General features: G+C 48.4%; 1 protein-coding gene across 1 annotated transcript in view; it reads left to right on the plus strand.

Annotated features, from left to right (window-relative positions):
* LOC125518918 (SH3 and multiple ankyrin repeat domains protein 1-like) overlaps positions 1-14,180 on the plus strand; it is an 18,711-nt gene extending 4,531 nt beyond the window's left edge. The window contains exons 2-3 of the mRNA XM_048683808.1: positions 11,720-12,385; positions 13,895-14,180. Coding sequence (XP_048539765.1) covers positions 11,720-12,385; positions 13,895-13,921 — 693 coding nt within the window. The 3' untranslated portion in view covers positions 13,922-14,180. The remainder of the gene's footprint in view (positions 1-11,719; positions 12,386-13,894) is intronic.
* Positions 14,181-15,141: the final 961 nt, after the last annotated feature.

Below are 15,141 nucleotides of genomic sequence, written 5' to 3' on the forward strand. Positions count from 1 at the left end.
CCGGCTGGGCCGGCCTGGCGGCCCGATGGCTAGCTGGGCCAAGGCCCAGCGAGGGAGGGGGTTTCCCCCCTTTTTTTTGGTTTTGTTTCCTGTTTTCCTTTTTTTTATTTTCTCTTCTGTTTTAAATCATTTTAAATCATTTATGCATTTTATAAAAATGTGTTTGCTTTAGTATAATTACCCTGGCATTTAACTGCGCACTCCGAACATTTTAGTTTAATATTTTGAAACTTTTGCCGTTTGACATTAATTTGAATTTGAATTTGACGCGGTTTTGAATTAACCCGAGATTAGTAACAGTAATCGGGATGACATGGCATGATTAGCGTGGGATTACTGTAGCAAGATTATCCGGGCGTTACAAATCTCCTCCACTACAAGAAATCTCGTCCCGAGATTTAGGAGGTAGAAGGAAACAGTGCGGGGTATTCATCACGCAGGCGATCCTCGCGTTCCCAAGTGGCTTCGTCTTCAGAGTGATTCGACCACTGGACTTTGAGGAATTTGATCGCCTTCTGACGTGTGCGGCGTTCAGCTTGGTCAAGAATGCGGATCGGATGCTCTTTATAAGAGAGGTCCTGTTGCAATTCGAGCACTTCATGATCCACCGCTCGGATTGGATCCTTGAAGCAACGGCGGAGTTGTGACACATGGAACACATCGTGAACCTGAGAAAGGTTCGGCGGAAGCTCCAGTTGATATGCCACCTTTCCACGCCTTTCAAGAATAGTGAAGGGACCGATATAGCGAGGAGCTAGCTTGCCCTTGATCCCGAAGCGGTGAGCACCCTTCATTGGTGTAACTCGAAGATAAGCCTTTTCGCCAGGTTGATAGACCATGTCTTGGTGATGACGGTCATACTGACTTTTCTGACGTGACTGAGCAGTCTTGAGATTCTCGCGAATAATGCGAACTTGTTCTTCGGCCTGTTGGATAATATCCAGACCGAAAAGTGGACGCTCCCCAGTTTCTGACCAGTTCAGAGGGGTTCGACACTTTCGTCCATATAGCACTTCGAAGGGGGACATCTTCAGACTAGCTTGATAGCTATTATTATAAGAGAACTCGGCATATGGAAGAGATTCCTCGCATTTCTTGCCGAATGAGATTACACAAGCTCGAAGCATGTCTTCGAGAACTTGGTTGACACGTTCAACTTGTCCTTGCGACTGAGGATGGAACGCAGTACTGAACGACAGATGAGTCCCCATAGCTTCTTGGAAACTCGCCCAAAACCTTGAAGTGAATAAGCTGCCACGGTCTGAACTGATAACCAGTGGAATTCCGTGAAGTGAAACAATTCTGGCCATGTAGAGAGTGGCAAGCTGACTAGCAGTGATTGTCTCTTTGACCGCCAGAAAATGGGCAACTTTGGAAAGCCGGTCAATGACGACAAGAATAGCATCATTACCTTTCTGCGATTTGGGAAATCCAGTGACGAAGTCCATTTCAACATGGTCCCATTTCCATTCAGGAATAGAGATAGGTTGCAGAGTTCCAGCAGGCTTTTGATGCTCTGCTTTGATTCGGCGACAAACGTCACACTCAGCAACATAACGAGCAATGTCCTGCTTCATATTAGACCACCAGAATCTTTGACGAATATCCTGGTACATCTTTGTACTACTAGGATGGATGGACAGAGGCGTATCATGGGCTTCTTGCATAACCCTTTTAGTCTTATCCAGGTTTTTCTTCGAACATGGTACCACTAGGCGGCCTTTGAAATACAAGGCGCCATCGTCGGCGATCGTGAAGAATGAGGCCTTTCCTTTTTTTTGGTCGCGCTTAATCTTGAGGACTTCATCGTCACATTTCTGTACCCATTTGATGGTGTCCACAAGATCTGGTTTCGCAACCAGGGTATTGAGAGAACCCTTGGAAACAACATGGAGGTTCTGTTTGGGGAAACCTTCGGGAGGGGGAGCGAGTGATCCCGGGGGAACAATATGGAGGTTCAGCCTTCTAAATTCTTCGACAAGCGAGGGCTGAACTTTGTGAACCTGGAGGTGGTTGCAGTAAGACTTGCGGCTCAGGGCATCAGCCATTACATTGGCCTTGCCGGGGGTATATGATATATCCACGTCAAAGTCTGCAACAGTCTCCATCCATCTTTGCTGACGGAGGTTCAGGTCTGGCTGAGTAAACAGATACTTCAGACTTTGATGGTCGGTGAAGATCTCGCAACGATTACCGAGAAGGTAATGTCGCCACTGCTTCAGTGCATGAATGACAGCAGTAAGCTCGAGGTCGTGAACCGGGTAGTTTTCTTCGTGAGGGCGCAGTTGACGAGAGGCATAAGCAATCACTCTGCGTTCTTGCATTAGGACACAGCCTAATCCTTGGCGGGAAGCATCGCAGTAAATGACGAAGTCCTTCTTAGTATCAGGTGGAGCAAGCACGGGGGCAGAAGTCAACTTGTCTTTGAGCGCCTGGAAACTTTCCTGACACTTGTCTGTCCAGTCAAACTTGACACCCTTATGCAACAGATTAGTCAGAGGCCTGGCAATCTTGGAGAAGTTCTCGACGAATCGACGGCAATAGCTGGCGAGACCGAGAAAACTTCGGACTTGCTTGACGTTCTTCGGAGGAGTCCAATCAAGAATAGCCTGAACTCGTTCAGGGTTGACGGCAATACCATCCTTGGAGATGACATGCCCAAGATAGGTTACTTCGGGGAGCCAGAATTCACACTTGGAATACTTAGCATACAGTTGATGTTCTCGAAGCTTCTCCAGCACAAGACGCAGATGTCCAGCATGTTCTTCCTCGTTCTTGGAAAATACAAGGATATCGTCCAGATAAACCACGACGAACTTATCGAGGTAATCCATGAATATATAATTCATCAGACGAGAGAAGGTGGCGGGAGCATTCGTTAAGCCGAATGACATTACGGTGTACTCGTATGACCCATACCGAGTCACGAAGGCGGTTTTTGGGATGTCCTCTTCACGAACACGGATCTGGTGGTAACCCAACCTCAAGTCGAGTTTGGAGAACACTGATGAGCCAGCCAGTTGATCATAAAGATCATTGATCCGAGGAAGAGGGTATTTATTCTGAATGGTAGCTTGGTTTATAGGACGGTAGTCTTGGACCAATCGGTTTGTCCCATCCTTCTTCCTAACAAAGAGAGAAGGTGCTCCCCAAGGAGAGCAACTTGGGCGAATGAAACCTTTGGTAAGAGATTTGTCGATTTCCTCCTTAAGCTCAATGAGTTCATGCGGCGGCATCTTGTAGGGTCGTTTAGCTATAGGGGTAGTGCCAGGTTTCAAGTCGATGATGAACTCGACAGCTCTAGCAGGGGGAATCCCTGGAAGTTCTTCTGGGAAGACATCTTGGAATTCACGAATGACGGGAATGTTTTCAATGCCCTCGAGTGGTGCAGCGTTCAACGCATTCAAGGCATAAAGTCGTGCCTCGGCGTTCTGAACTAGATGAGCTTGGTAAGCTATTATTTCGTCAGAAGGGTGTAGCAGATGGACGACCTTGGTGGCGCAAACTATAGAAGCAGTATGCGCTTTCAACCAATCCATTCCCAGAATGAGGTCGATGTTAGACGACTTCAGGATAATGGGAGAGGCATAGAATTCCAGCCCTTCGATTTCCACGGGGACATCGATGCCAACCAGTGAGGTTTGACATTGTCCCACGGGGGTTTTTACCAATACCGAAGTGTTCATCTCCTCACATTTAACGTCATGCTTGTATGCAAAATCTTCTGACATGAATGAATGCGATGCCCCTGAATCAAATAAAATAGATGCAGGTACTGAGTTTACGAGGAGTGTACCCATCACGGTAGCAGGCTGGTCTAGAACTTCATTGAGATCAACATGGTTGGCATGAACACGACCATAAGACTTGGCACTGTTGTTGCGAGGCTGGTTGCTTCCACGGCCAGTTGCTGGGAGGGCCAGTTGATTCTGGTTTTGATTGCAATCCCTAGCACGGTGACCTGGCTGACCACACTTATAGCAGAGGCCATTATTGGGAGTGGGAACAGGAGCTTGTGGTGGTGGAGCTGGAAGTCTTGTCTGCCTAGTTGGAGGAGCAGGCAGACGAGGTGCAGCATAGGACTGCCTTGGGGCAGGTGCATCCAGCTGGTACATGCTGTTGGGGATCCATATCTTGCGCTTCTGCGAGGACGGGCCCGAAGCTGAGCCCGTGTCACGGCTGCGCTTGTGAGAGCTCTGGTATTCCTGCAGACCAGTTTCGACATTGATGGCTTTGTTCACCAAGGTGGCGAAATCAGTAAAGTCGTGCACTAGAAGTGCGAGCTTGATGTCCGCTTGAAGGCCATCACGGAACTTCTCCTGTCTGTGTGCATCAGTTGCAATGTCTTCTTCAGCATAGCGGGACAAGTCAAGAAACTCCCGCTGGTAAGCTTCCACAGTTTTGTTGCCTTGGGTGAGATTGCGGAACTCACGCTTCTTCCGGTCCATGACTCCCTGAGGAATGAAGCGAGCACGGAAGGCAGCTTGGAAGTCTGGCCAGGTGATGATTGTTCCAGCTGGCAGAGTACGCCTGTGGCTATCCCACCATTGAGCTGCGGGTCCTTTCAGGAAGAAGGAAGCAAAGGTGACGTAGCTGGCAGGGGCTACATCAGCAGACTCCATCTCATAGGTGATGTCACGGAGCCAGTCATCAGCATCCAGAGGCTGAGTTGAGCTGCGGTACACGGTTGGGTTGAGGCGCATGAAATCCTGCAGAGTCACTAGGGTTGGCTGCTGGTTCATATTGGGGCGAGGAAACTGAGCCATAATATTCTCCATGAACTGACGATTCAGCTCAAACTGTTGCATCATCCCAGCCATGTACTCAGGCGGTGGTGGGGCGTTGCCACCACGACCACGACCACGACCGCCTGGTCTAACCATCCTGCTAATATATAACAGGGGTAGTTCAGTATTGAGAAATTTGCAAAGACGAGAATCATTCATGATGAAACATGCACAACGAAAATAGCACGATAGATACTACATAGTAGTCGGCATATCTTACAAAAGAGATCAGCATAGAGTTCGTTACACAGAGTTCGGTACATAGGCTAAGACATCATAGGCGGCACACAGGCTCGCGGCGAATGCAGCTAACACTAATAAGCAAGTCTACGTCAGTCCCATGCCGTACTGCGGAGGTAGGTGTAGCCCGACAGCTGGTAGTGACGCGAAGGGAAGACCTCCACGCGAGTAGCCTGGGGTCCGCGGATACTCTGGTGCGGAACCCGATGCGCAGGTGGCAGGAGAGGGCCCAATGCAGGAGAGTAGCCTCCCACATCTGGCCAGCCGACGCCCTGGGGCATCACGGTCCGGGCAGGGTAGATCGCAGAACGCGACAGATTACCAGAGCGGACAGAGGGGTGCAACAGCGTCAGAGCACGATACAGGTGCTGACGGGTGGTGTACAACTCGTGGCGAAGAGCTCGGTTAGCTCTATCCAGCCCATCAGCATGCAGAACCAGGTTCTGATGGTAGAATGGCTCTCGGGTGACAGTGGAGTAGGCAGAGTGTAGTAACCCTCCGCACCAACATCGGATGCAATAGCAATGTGCCTGAAGGGGGAGGTGTCCAACTCCTGATACTCTCCACGGAGACGTGTCAGAGCAGCATAAGCAGCATCGTGGACCGCCATATCGATAGTCACTCCAACACCATGAGCAGTGTGCAGCACGGTAGTGGAGTCATACTCCCGAGAGTAGAGGTGGACGATGGCACGGTACTGCTCCTGGTTGAAGTCCTGATACTCCTCATAGACGGTGTACTCAGGGTGCCAGCGATAACCCAGATAGGTCATCATCTCAACCAACACAGCAGGTGATCCTGAGGCACCAATGGCCGTCGTGTGGCGCACGACCTGCCTCGTGGGTTCCATCTGAAAACAAAGATGTTTTCACAGGAGTCAAATGACAATGCGGATAATGTTCAATTACTACTCTAAAGAACAACTAGGGCTTATCCAACTTTGGGGTGAATGTCGTAACGGGACCCTAGTGTCAGAGTTAGTAAATTCGTTTAACCCGAGTAGAAGAGAGTTCAGAGTCCCAGAATAAAGGCCGAGGAGTAAAAGATCCTAGTACCACCCGATGGCGACGTGGGCCCGTAAGGCACACAGTCAAGTTAGTAAAAGTTTTTGCAATGTCTAGACTGGACTTCGGCCAAGGAGTGTGGAAGGGGGGTTCCTACAGGCAGTCGGCTCTGATACCAACTTGTGACGCCTCCGATTCAATCGTACACTAATCATACACACAAACGTGTACAATCAAGATCAGGGACTCACGGGAAGATATCACAACACAACTCTACAATTAAAAATAAGTCATACAAGCATCATATTACAAGCCAGGGGCCTCGAGGGCTCGAATACAAGAGCTCGATCATAGACGAGTCAGCGGAAGCAACAATATCTGAGTACAGACATAAGTTAAACAAGTTTGCCTTAAGAAGGCTAGCACAAACTGGGATACAGATCGAAAGAGGCGCAGGCCTCCTGCCTGGGATCCTCCTAACTACTCCTGGTCGTCGTCAGCGGGCACCACGTAGTAGTAGGCACCTCCGGTGTAGTAGGAGTCGTCGTCGACGGTGGCGTCTGGCTCCTGGGCTCCAACATCTGGTTGCGACAACCAGGTAGAAGGGATAGGGGAAAAGAGGGAGAAAGCAACCGTGAGTACTCATCCAAAGTACTCGCAAGCAAGGAGCTACGCTACATATGCATGGGTATATGTGTAAAGGACCATATCAGTGGACTGAACTGCAGAATGCCAGAATAAGAGGGGGATAGCTAATCCTGTCGAAGACTACGCTTCTGGCAGCCTCCGTCTTGCACCATGTAGAAGAGAATAGACTGAAGTCCTCCAAGTAGCATCGCATAGCATAATCCTAACCGATGATCCTCCCCTCGTCGCCCTGTGAGAGAGCGACCACCGGTTGTATCTGGCACTTGGAAGGGTGTGTTTTATTAAGTATCCGGTTCTAGTTGTCATAAGGTCAAGATACAACTCCAAGTCGTCCTGTTACCGAAGATCACGGCTATTCGAATAGATTAACTTCCCTGCAGGGGTGCACCACATACCCCAACACGCTCGATCCCATTTGGCCGGACACACTTTCCTGGGTCATGCCCGGCCTCGGAAGATCAACACGTCGCAACCCCACCTAGACCAACAGAGAGGTCAGCACGCCGGTCTAAACCTAAGCGCACAGGGGTCTGGGCCCATCGCCCTTAGCACACCTGCACGTTGCGTACGCGGCCGGAAGCAGAACTAGCCCCCTTAATACAAGAGCAGGCTTACGTTCCAATCCGGCGCGCGCCACTCAGTCGCTGACGTCACGAAGGCTTCGGCTGATACCACGACGCCGGGATACCCATAACTACTCCCGCGTAGATGGTTAGTGCGTATAGACCAAATGGCCAGACTCAGATCAAATACCCAGATCTCGTTAAGCGTGTTAAGTATCCGTGAACGCCGACCAGGGCCAGGCCCACCTCTCTCCTAGGTGGTCGGAACCTGCCCTGCCGCTCCGCCTCAAAAACTCCACTCGCGGGTGCTCCTCAAGCCGACCCGTCTTTAGTCACCACATGTATCATGTATAAAGTATATAGCATATACCCGTGATCAACTCCCGAGTGATCACGGCCCGATAGTATAGCATGGCAGACGGACAAGGATGTAGGGCCACTGATGATAAACTAGCATCCTATACTAAGCATTAGGATTGCAGGTAAAGGTAACAACAGTAGTAGCAAGGACAGGCTATGCATCAGTATAGGATTAACAGGAAGCAGTAACATGCTACACTACTCTAATGCAAGCAGTATAGAGAAGAGTAGGCGATATCTGGTGATCAAAGGGGGGGGCTTGCCTGGTTGCTCTGGCAAGAGAGAGGGGTCGTCGACTCCGTAGTCGTACTGGGTAGCAGCGGCGTCGGTCTCGGTGTCTAGCGAGAGAAGAGGGGGAAGGAACAATAAATATTTAAGCAAACAGATGCATAGTGATGCATGACATGACAAGTAGCGGTGTTAGGGGTGCCCTATCGCGGTATGAGGTGATACCGGTGAAGGGGGGAAACATCCGGGAAAGTATTCCCGGTGTTTCGCGTTTTCGGACAGATGAAACAGAGGGGGAAAGTTGCGTGTTCGCTATGCTAGGGATGCGTGGCGGATAAACGGGCTGCGTATTCAAATTCGTCTCGTCGTTCTGAGCAACTTTCATGTTGAAAATATTTTAATCCGAGTTACGGATTAAAAGATATGATTTTCTAAAGATTTTATTAATTTCTGGAATTTAATTAATTATTTAACCCAACATTATCCAGAATAGTAAATGATGACGTCAGCATGACATCAGAGTGATGTCAGCAGTCAACGTTGACCATTGACCTGGTCAACCTGACGTGTGGGTCCAGTGGGACCCACCTGTCATTCTCTGTTTAGGTTAATTACAGATTAGTTAATTTAATTAGTGATTAGGTTAATCTAATCAGGATTAGTTAACTTAATTAATTACTTAATTAATTAATTAATATTTTAATTATTTCAGTTATTATTTATTTATTTATTTAATATTTTTTTAATTTTATTATTATTATTATTATTATTATTATTAACGTTTCAAAGGGGGCGGCCCCACATGTCATTGGCCCTAGGGGCCATAGCGGGTTTGGTTGCTAGCGGGCGTTGGGGACGGGCAAGCGAGCGTAGCCACAGCCCGCCCGTTAGCGATGCGAGGCCGGGGCCATCGACGGCGGGGGCAGGAGGGGGGCTCGGCGAACGGCGGCGAGCAAGGAGAGGTCGGCGAGGCGCGTCGTGGCCAGTAGCCGCGCGAGGCGTGGCGGGGCTACGAGAGCAGTGGGGCGCCGGGGCGGTGCGCGGATGGGCGCCGGCACCGAAGGTGGCCGGAGAAGCACGGGGCCAGTGGGATGGACGGGAGGAGCGGGCTGGCGGCCTCCGACGAGCCGTGAGGCACGGCCAGGCGTCGGTGATGCGACGAGCGTGCGGGCGCGTCGTGCACACGGCGCGGCCACGAGGGGGAAGGTCAGCGGTGGAGCGGCTCGTGCTAGCGCGCGGGGACGAGCGGGAGGTGGCGCCGGTCGGAGAGGGAAGAGAAGGGGAGGCAGGCCTCACGTTCGAGTAGAGACCAGGGGGCGGCGAGGCTCGACGGAGCCGTTGTGGAGGAGGACGGGGACGACCACGGAGACGGGGAGGAGATCCGGCGAGGGAGCGTTCCGGCGAGGCCCAGGAGGGGAAGGGGGGGCGACGGCGTCCGGTGGCGATGAGGGCGAGGCGGCGGCGTCGAGCCCGATCCGATCTGGATCGGGGGAGAATGGGGCGCGCCGTGGGGGGGAGTGGGGATCGGGTGGGTTAGGGTTTGCCTGGGGGTGGGGGGATATGGAGGAGGGGAGTGGGGCGCCGGCTGGGCCGGCCTGGCGGCCCGATGGCTAGCTGGGCCAAGGCCCAGCGAGGGAGGGGGTTTCCCCCCTTTTTTTTGGTTTTGTTTCCTGTTTTCCTTTTTTTTATTTTCTCTTCTGTTTTAAATCATTTTAAATCATTTATGCATTTTATAAACATGTGTTTGCTTTAGTATAATTACCCTGGCATTTAACTGCGCACTCCGAACATTTTAGTTTAATATTTTGAAACTTTTGCCGTTTGGCATTAATTTGAATTTGAATTTGACGCGGTTTTGAATTAACCCGAGATTAGTAACAGTAATCGGGATGACATGGCATGATTAGCGTGGGATTACTGTAGCAAGATTATCCGGGCGTTACAGGTAGCATCATCATCACCGTCATCACGCTGTCGTGCTGACAAAACTCTCCCTCGAAGCTCTACTGGATCGTGAGTTCGCGGGACGTCACCTAGCTGAACGTGTGCAGATCGCGGAGGTGTCGTACGTTCGGTACTAGGATCGGTCGATCGTGAAGACATACTACTACATCAACCGTGTTGTCATAACGCTTCCGCTTACGGTCTACGAGGCTACATAGACGATACTCTCCCCTCTCGTTGCTATGCATCACCATGATCTTGCGTGTGCGTAGGAAATTTTTGAAATTATTGCGTTCCCCAATAGTGGCATCAGAGCCAGTTTTATGCGTAGATGTTATATGCACGAGTAGAACACAAAGGAGTTGTGGGCATGGGTATATACATATTGATTGCCATCACTAGTTGATTCTTGATTCAGCGGCATTGTTGGATGAAGCGGCCCAGATCGACATTACGCGTACGCTTACGCGAGACTGGTTCTACTGACGTGCTTCGCACACAGGTGGCCAGTGGGTGTCTGTTTCTCTAGCTTTAGTTGAATCGGATTCAATGAACAGGTTTCTTTCTGAAGATCAAAAAGCAATCACTATACCGCCTTGTGGTTTTTGATGCGTAGGTAAGAACGGTTCTTGCTCAGCCCGTAGCAGCCACGTAAAACTTGCAACAACAAAGTAGAGGACGTCTAACTTGTTTTTGCAGGGAATTTTGTGATGTGATATGGTCAAGACATGATGCTAAATTTTATTATATGAGATGATGATGTTTTGTAACACAGTTATCAGCAACTGGCAGGAGCCATATGGTTGTCGCTTTATTGTATGAAATGCAATCGCCATGTAATTGCTTTATTTTATCACTAAGTGGTAGCGATAGTCGTAGAGGCAATGGTTGGCGAGAGGACGACGATGCTTCGATGGAGATTAAGGTGTCATGCCAGTGACGATGGTGATCATGATGATGCTTTGGAGATGGAGATCAAAGGCACAAGATGATGATGGCCATATCATATCACTTATATTGATTGCATGTGATGTTTATCCTTTATGCATCTTATTTTGCTTAGTTCGGCGGTAGCATTATAAGATGATCTCTCACTAAATTTCAAGGTATAAGTGTTCTCCCTGAGTATGCACCATTGCTACAGTTCGTCGTGCTGAAACACCACGTGATGATCGGGTGTGATAAGCTCTACGTTCACATACAACGGGTGCAAGCCAGTTTTGCACACGTGGAATACTCGGGTTAAACTTGACGAGCCTAGCATATCCAGATATGGCCTCGGAACACTGGAGACCGAAAGGTCGAGTGTGAATCATATAGTAGATATGATCAATATAGTGATGTTCACCATTGAAAACTACTCCATCTCACATGATGATCGAACATGGTTTAGTTGATATGGATCACGTGATCACTTAGATGATTAGAGAGATGTCTATCTAAGTGGGAGTTCTTAAGTAATTTGATTAATTGAACTTTAATTTATCATGAACTTAGTACCTGATAGTGTTTTGCATGTCTATGTTGTTGTAGATAGATGGCCCGTGTTGTTGTTCCGTTGAATTCTAATGTGCTCCTATAGAAAGCTAAGTTGAAACGTGATGGTAGCAACACTACACCACAACACTAGATTGGGGGCAGTTAACTGCTGGGAGAAAAACCAATTTAAGGGCAAACTAACTGCCGGGACATGTGTTACTGCCGCTAGAAACGTGTTAGGGCGGTAAAACTGCCGGGAGAACTTTAATAACAATGGCATCTGCACTGCCGGTACACTTTACAACAAAAAATCTGCCGGGAGAACAAAATCTCGGCCCATAATCTGTCGGCCCATGCCGGAGACCGTCTTTGGCGCGAAACGGGAAAACGGCCCTAATAAGCGCGTGCCAGAGAGGAAAAAAAGCGCGCAGCTTGACGAATATTTTCGCCCATTGAGAAATACTAGCGCCGGCCCTCCCACGACCAGATCCACAACACGCCACCCCCAAATCCCCTGCATCCAGCAGATCCCCCGCCGCCGCCGCCCCGAAACCTAGCTAGTTCGTGCACCGCGCAGCCGCCTCTGCGCTCGACCACCGCGCGCCAGCGTAGCTCCCCTTCCCCCACCGCCGGCGTAGCCCCTCACCACCGCAGCTCCTCTGCCGCCGCGCACGCCAATCCGCCCTCCACTGGACCGCAAGCCGCCGCCGCCCCCAACTATCCACCACCGGCGGAGGCCCTCCAACCAGCAAACCGCTGCCGCCGTCGCCCCCCATCACGCGTGGCAGACACTCCGCCCCTCCGCCGCCCCAAGATCCACTGCATCCTGCTGCCGTGGTCACCCCACTCCAGAGCGGCACCTCCGAGCACCCCGTCGGCCACCATCGTCATCGCCAAGCCACACCACCGGCGGACACCATCCTCCGTGGAAGGGCTTCGTCGCAGCAAGTACGTACTACGCTCGTGCACTTCCTCCCCGAGTAGGCTTCACCAAGCATCAAGTGACAGGTCCGCCTCCTCCACAAGCCCCCAAACCAGCAGACCACGTGTTGGCCCTCCTCTCCAGCGAGCAGATTTGCCTGCTGAACATCCTTTCCCTGGACATCGCTGCCTCCTGTACTTCATTGGACAGGTGAGGTTTGGTAGCAATTTGTGTGCCTTCTTTTGTTCTGAATGTGCAGCACTGAACTATTCCGTCAGTTAGAACAAAACATCAATTTTTAATTGCTTTGGTGTAATAACAACAAAAAAATAGATTCATTTAATTTGGGATGAAAGAAAGCTAGTTTTGGAGTTCATTTGTAGCCCTTCAGAACACTGCTACTGTTATTACTGAACGAACAAGTTATTACTGATGTTTTGGAGTTCATTTGTAGCCCTTCAGAACACTGTTGCTGCAAGTTGAATGTTATTACTGAACTTTTTGCTTGTCTACGAACAAAAACTGCTACTGTTATTAGCCCTTCAGAACAAAGAACAGGGACCATTGGTGATTAACAAGTGCATAGCTTAATTAGATTCGTTGACACCTGACTAAGTTGTTTCATTGAGCTTTGGAGTTCATTTAATTTGAGATGAAATAAAGCTAGTTATTTAAGTCTGTTTGTTTAGTTGATGCCCCAAAGTAGTACCATATTTGTTTGTGCTTTGCGAAATAGGAGATGTGGACAGAACAGGTGCTATGCTTTTATGACATATATGACATTCTTGCTGCTATTTTGGTTTTTGTATTTTCTGAAATTACATGTTTTGGTTAATTATATTCTGTTGTGTGATGGCATTTCTTCTTCGTATTGTATTTCTTGTCGCCTGTACTAGATATTGATGATATGCAATTTGTTACTAGATTTTTTCATTAATAGAAGTAAACTTTCTTTCACATGTTAGGCAATTTTAGTGAAACTGGTCAAGAATGGACAAGAGTTGGATGGATAAAGCTAGAAATACACAAGCATATATAGACGGGGTAGAGAAATTCATAGATTTTGCTTTTACTCATTCAGCAAGAGGGAACACTATACTATGTCCTTGTAGAATTTGCTTGAACTGTTGTTGGTTTGAAGCTAGTGTTGTCTATGAGCACTTGTTATGCGATGGGTTTATTAGTGGGTACAAAAGATGGATATATCATGGGGAGGCATCATCACCTCTTGCATCCGAGAGTGACCATGATGAGGTTCAACCTGATAATTTTCAAGAGGAGATTGACCTAGATGACTATGATGAGATGCTTGAAATGATTCAAGATATAGCACATCAAAATGGGGATTTTAGTGATAGTAGTGGGGAGGATCCAAGTCACCAGGATGCTGAGCCTGAGGGCGTCGACCCTTTTCTAGAGAAGAAAAAGAAGAAAGATGAAGATGCTTTCCGACAATTCATAGCTGATGATAGGGAGGAGCTTTGTGTTGCCTGTATACTAGACGAGGCATAGGCGCATAGTTTTGTTTCTCAAAAAGTTGCCACTTTGTACTATGGTGTATTCTTTTGTACATGTGTCATATTACTCCTTGAGATGCAAAAAATGACTACTCTCCAGGTCTTTGTAAATTTAACTTGAGTTAAACTATAGCATATCAAATTGAATGTTAATTTAAATTCTGAAACAAGAGCTCCCTATTGAGTATCCTATCTATTGCAGGTTTCCCAAAGGTACACAAGTCGATGAAGGTTTGGAAGATTTTCAAACTCCTGAAGATTTGGAATACCTACAACAGTTGGTGGAGTGATTATGTAATATGCTTGTTTAGTTTGTGAAACCTGGACACTTGCTCCACTCCTTTTGCTGGTTGTTAAGCCACTGTGCTCATTTTGGTTGTGTGGCACACCCAGAAACATGTACTTCCCCACTTGTTGCACTATTTCATTTTGTTGGTTGTGTGGCACATTTTAAAACATATATATATTATGGTTGTTAATTATGTTCATCCAATGATGTTTTAAGGTTCTGGATGAGGCCTGAAGTTATTTTGAATGAAGTGTATGGATGAGACATATATGTGACTTTGATTGAAATATGTATAAATTGTACGTGTGATACGTCCTGATTGGTTGAACATATTAAATGGATATTACATAGGGGATGCCTAGACCAATTAGGTAGTGAAATTTGCATACTGGCAAAACAACTTCCGGGTCAAAACTCTTCTGCCGACAGTTTGACTGCCAATAATTGATGTTCCACGTGTCTTGCCGAATCTGCCGGGAGAAAAGAAACTGCCGGCAAATAAATGCACTAGGGCAGATGGACTGCCGGGAATATTTTATCTGCCGGGACAAGTAATCCCCGGCAGCCGTTCTCGTGGCAGTTCTACCTGCCGGGAGAAATACTGTCCCGGCAGATAGTGTCGCTTAAAGTGTTTTCTCACGGCAGTTTACATGTTGTTGCATCAGTGTTGTGGTGTAGTGCAACAACACAGACTGGGTCCGTAACTTGAGGATTATCCTCATTGTTGCACAGCAGAATTACGTCCTGGAAGCACCGCTAGGTGACAAACCCGCTGCAGAAGCAATGCCAGATGTTATGAACACCTGGCAGAGCAAAGCTGATGACTACTCAATAGTTCAGTGTGCCATGCTTTACGGCTTAGAACCGAGACTTCAACGATGTTTTGAACGTCATGCAGCGGGATGAGAGATATGCCCGGATTGAGAGATATGAAGTCTCCAATAAGTTGAGAGATATGCCCGGATTGAGAGATATGAAGTCTCCAATAAGTTCTACAGCTGCAAGATGGAGGAGAATAGTTCTGACAGTGAACATATACTCAGAATGTCTGGGTACCACAACCACTTGACTCAACTGGGAGTTAATCTTCCTGATGATAGTGTCATTGACAGAGTTCTTCAATCACTGCCACCAAGCTACAAGAGCTTCGTGATGAACTA

Source organism: Triticum urartu, chromosome 7 (assembly GCF_003073215.2).
Source record: "Triticum urartu cultivar G1812 chromosome 7, Tu2.1, whole genome shotgun sequence".
Lineage (NCBI taxonomy): Eukaryota > Viridiplantae > Streptophyta > Magnoliopsida > Poales > Poaceae > Triticum > Triticum urartu.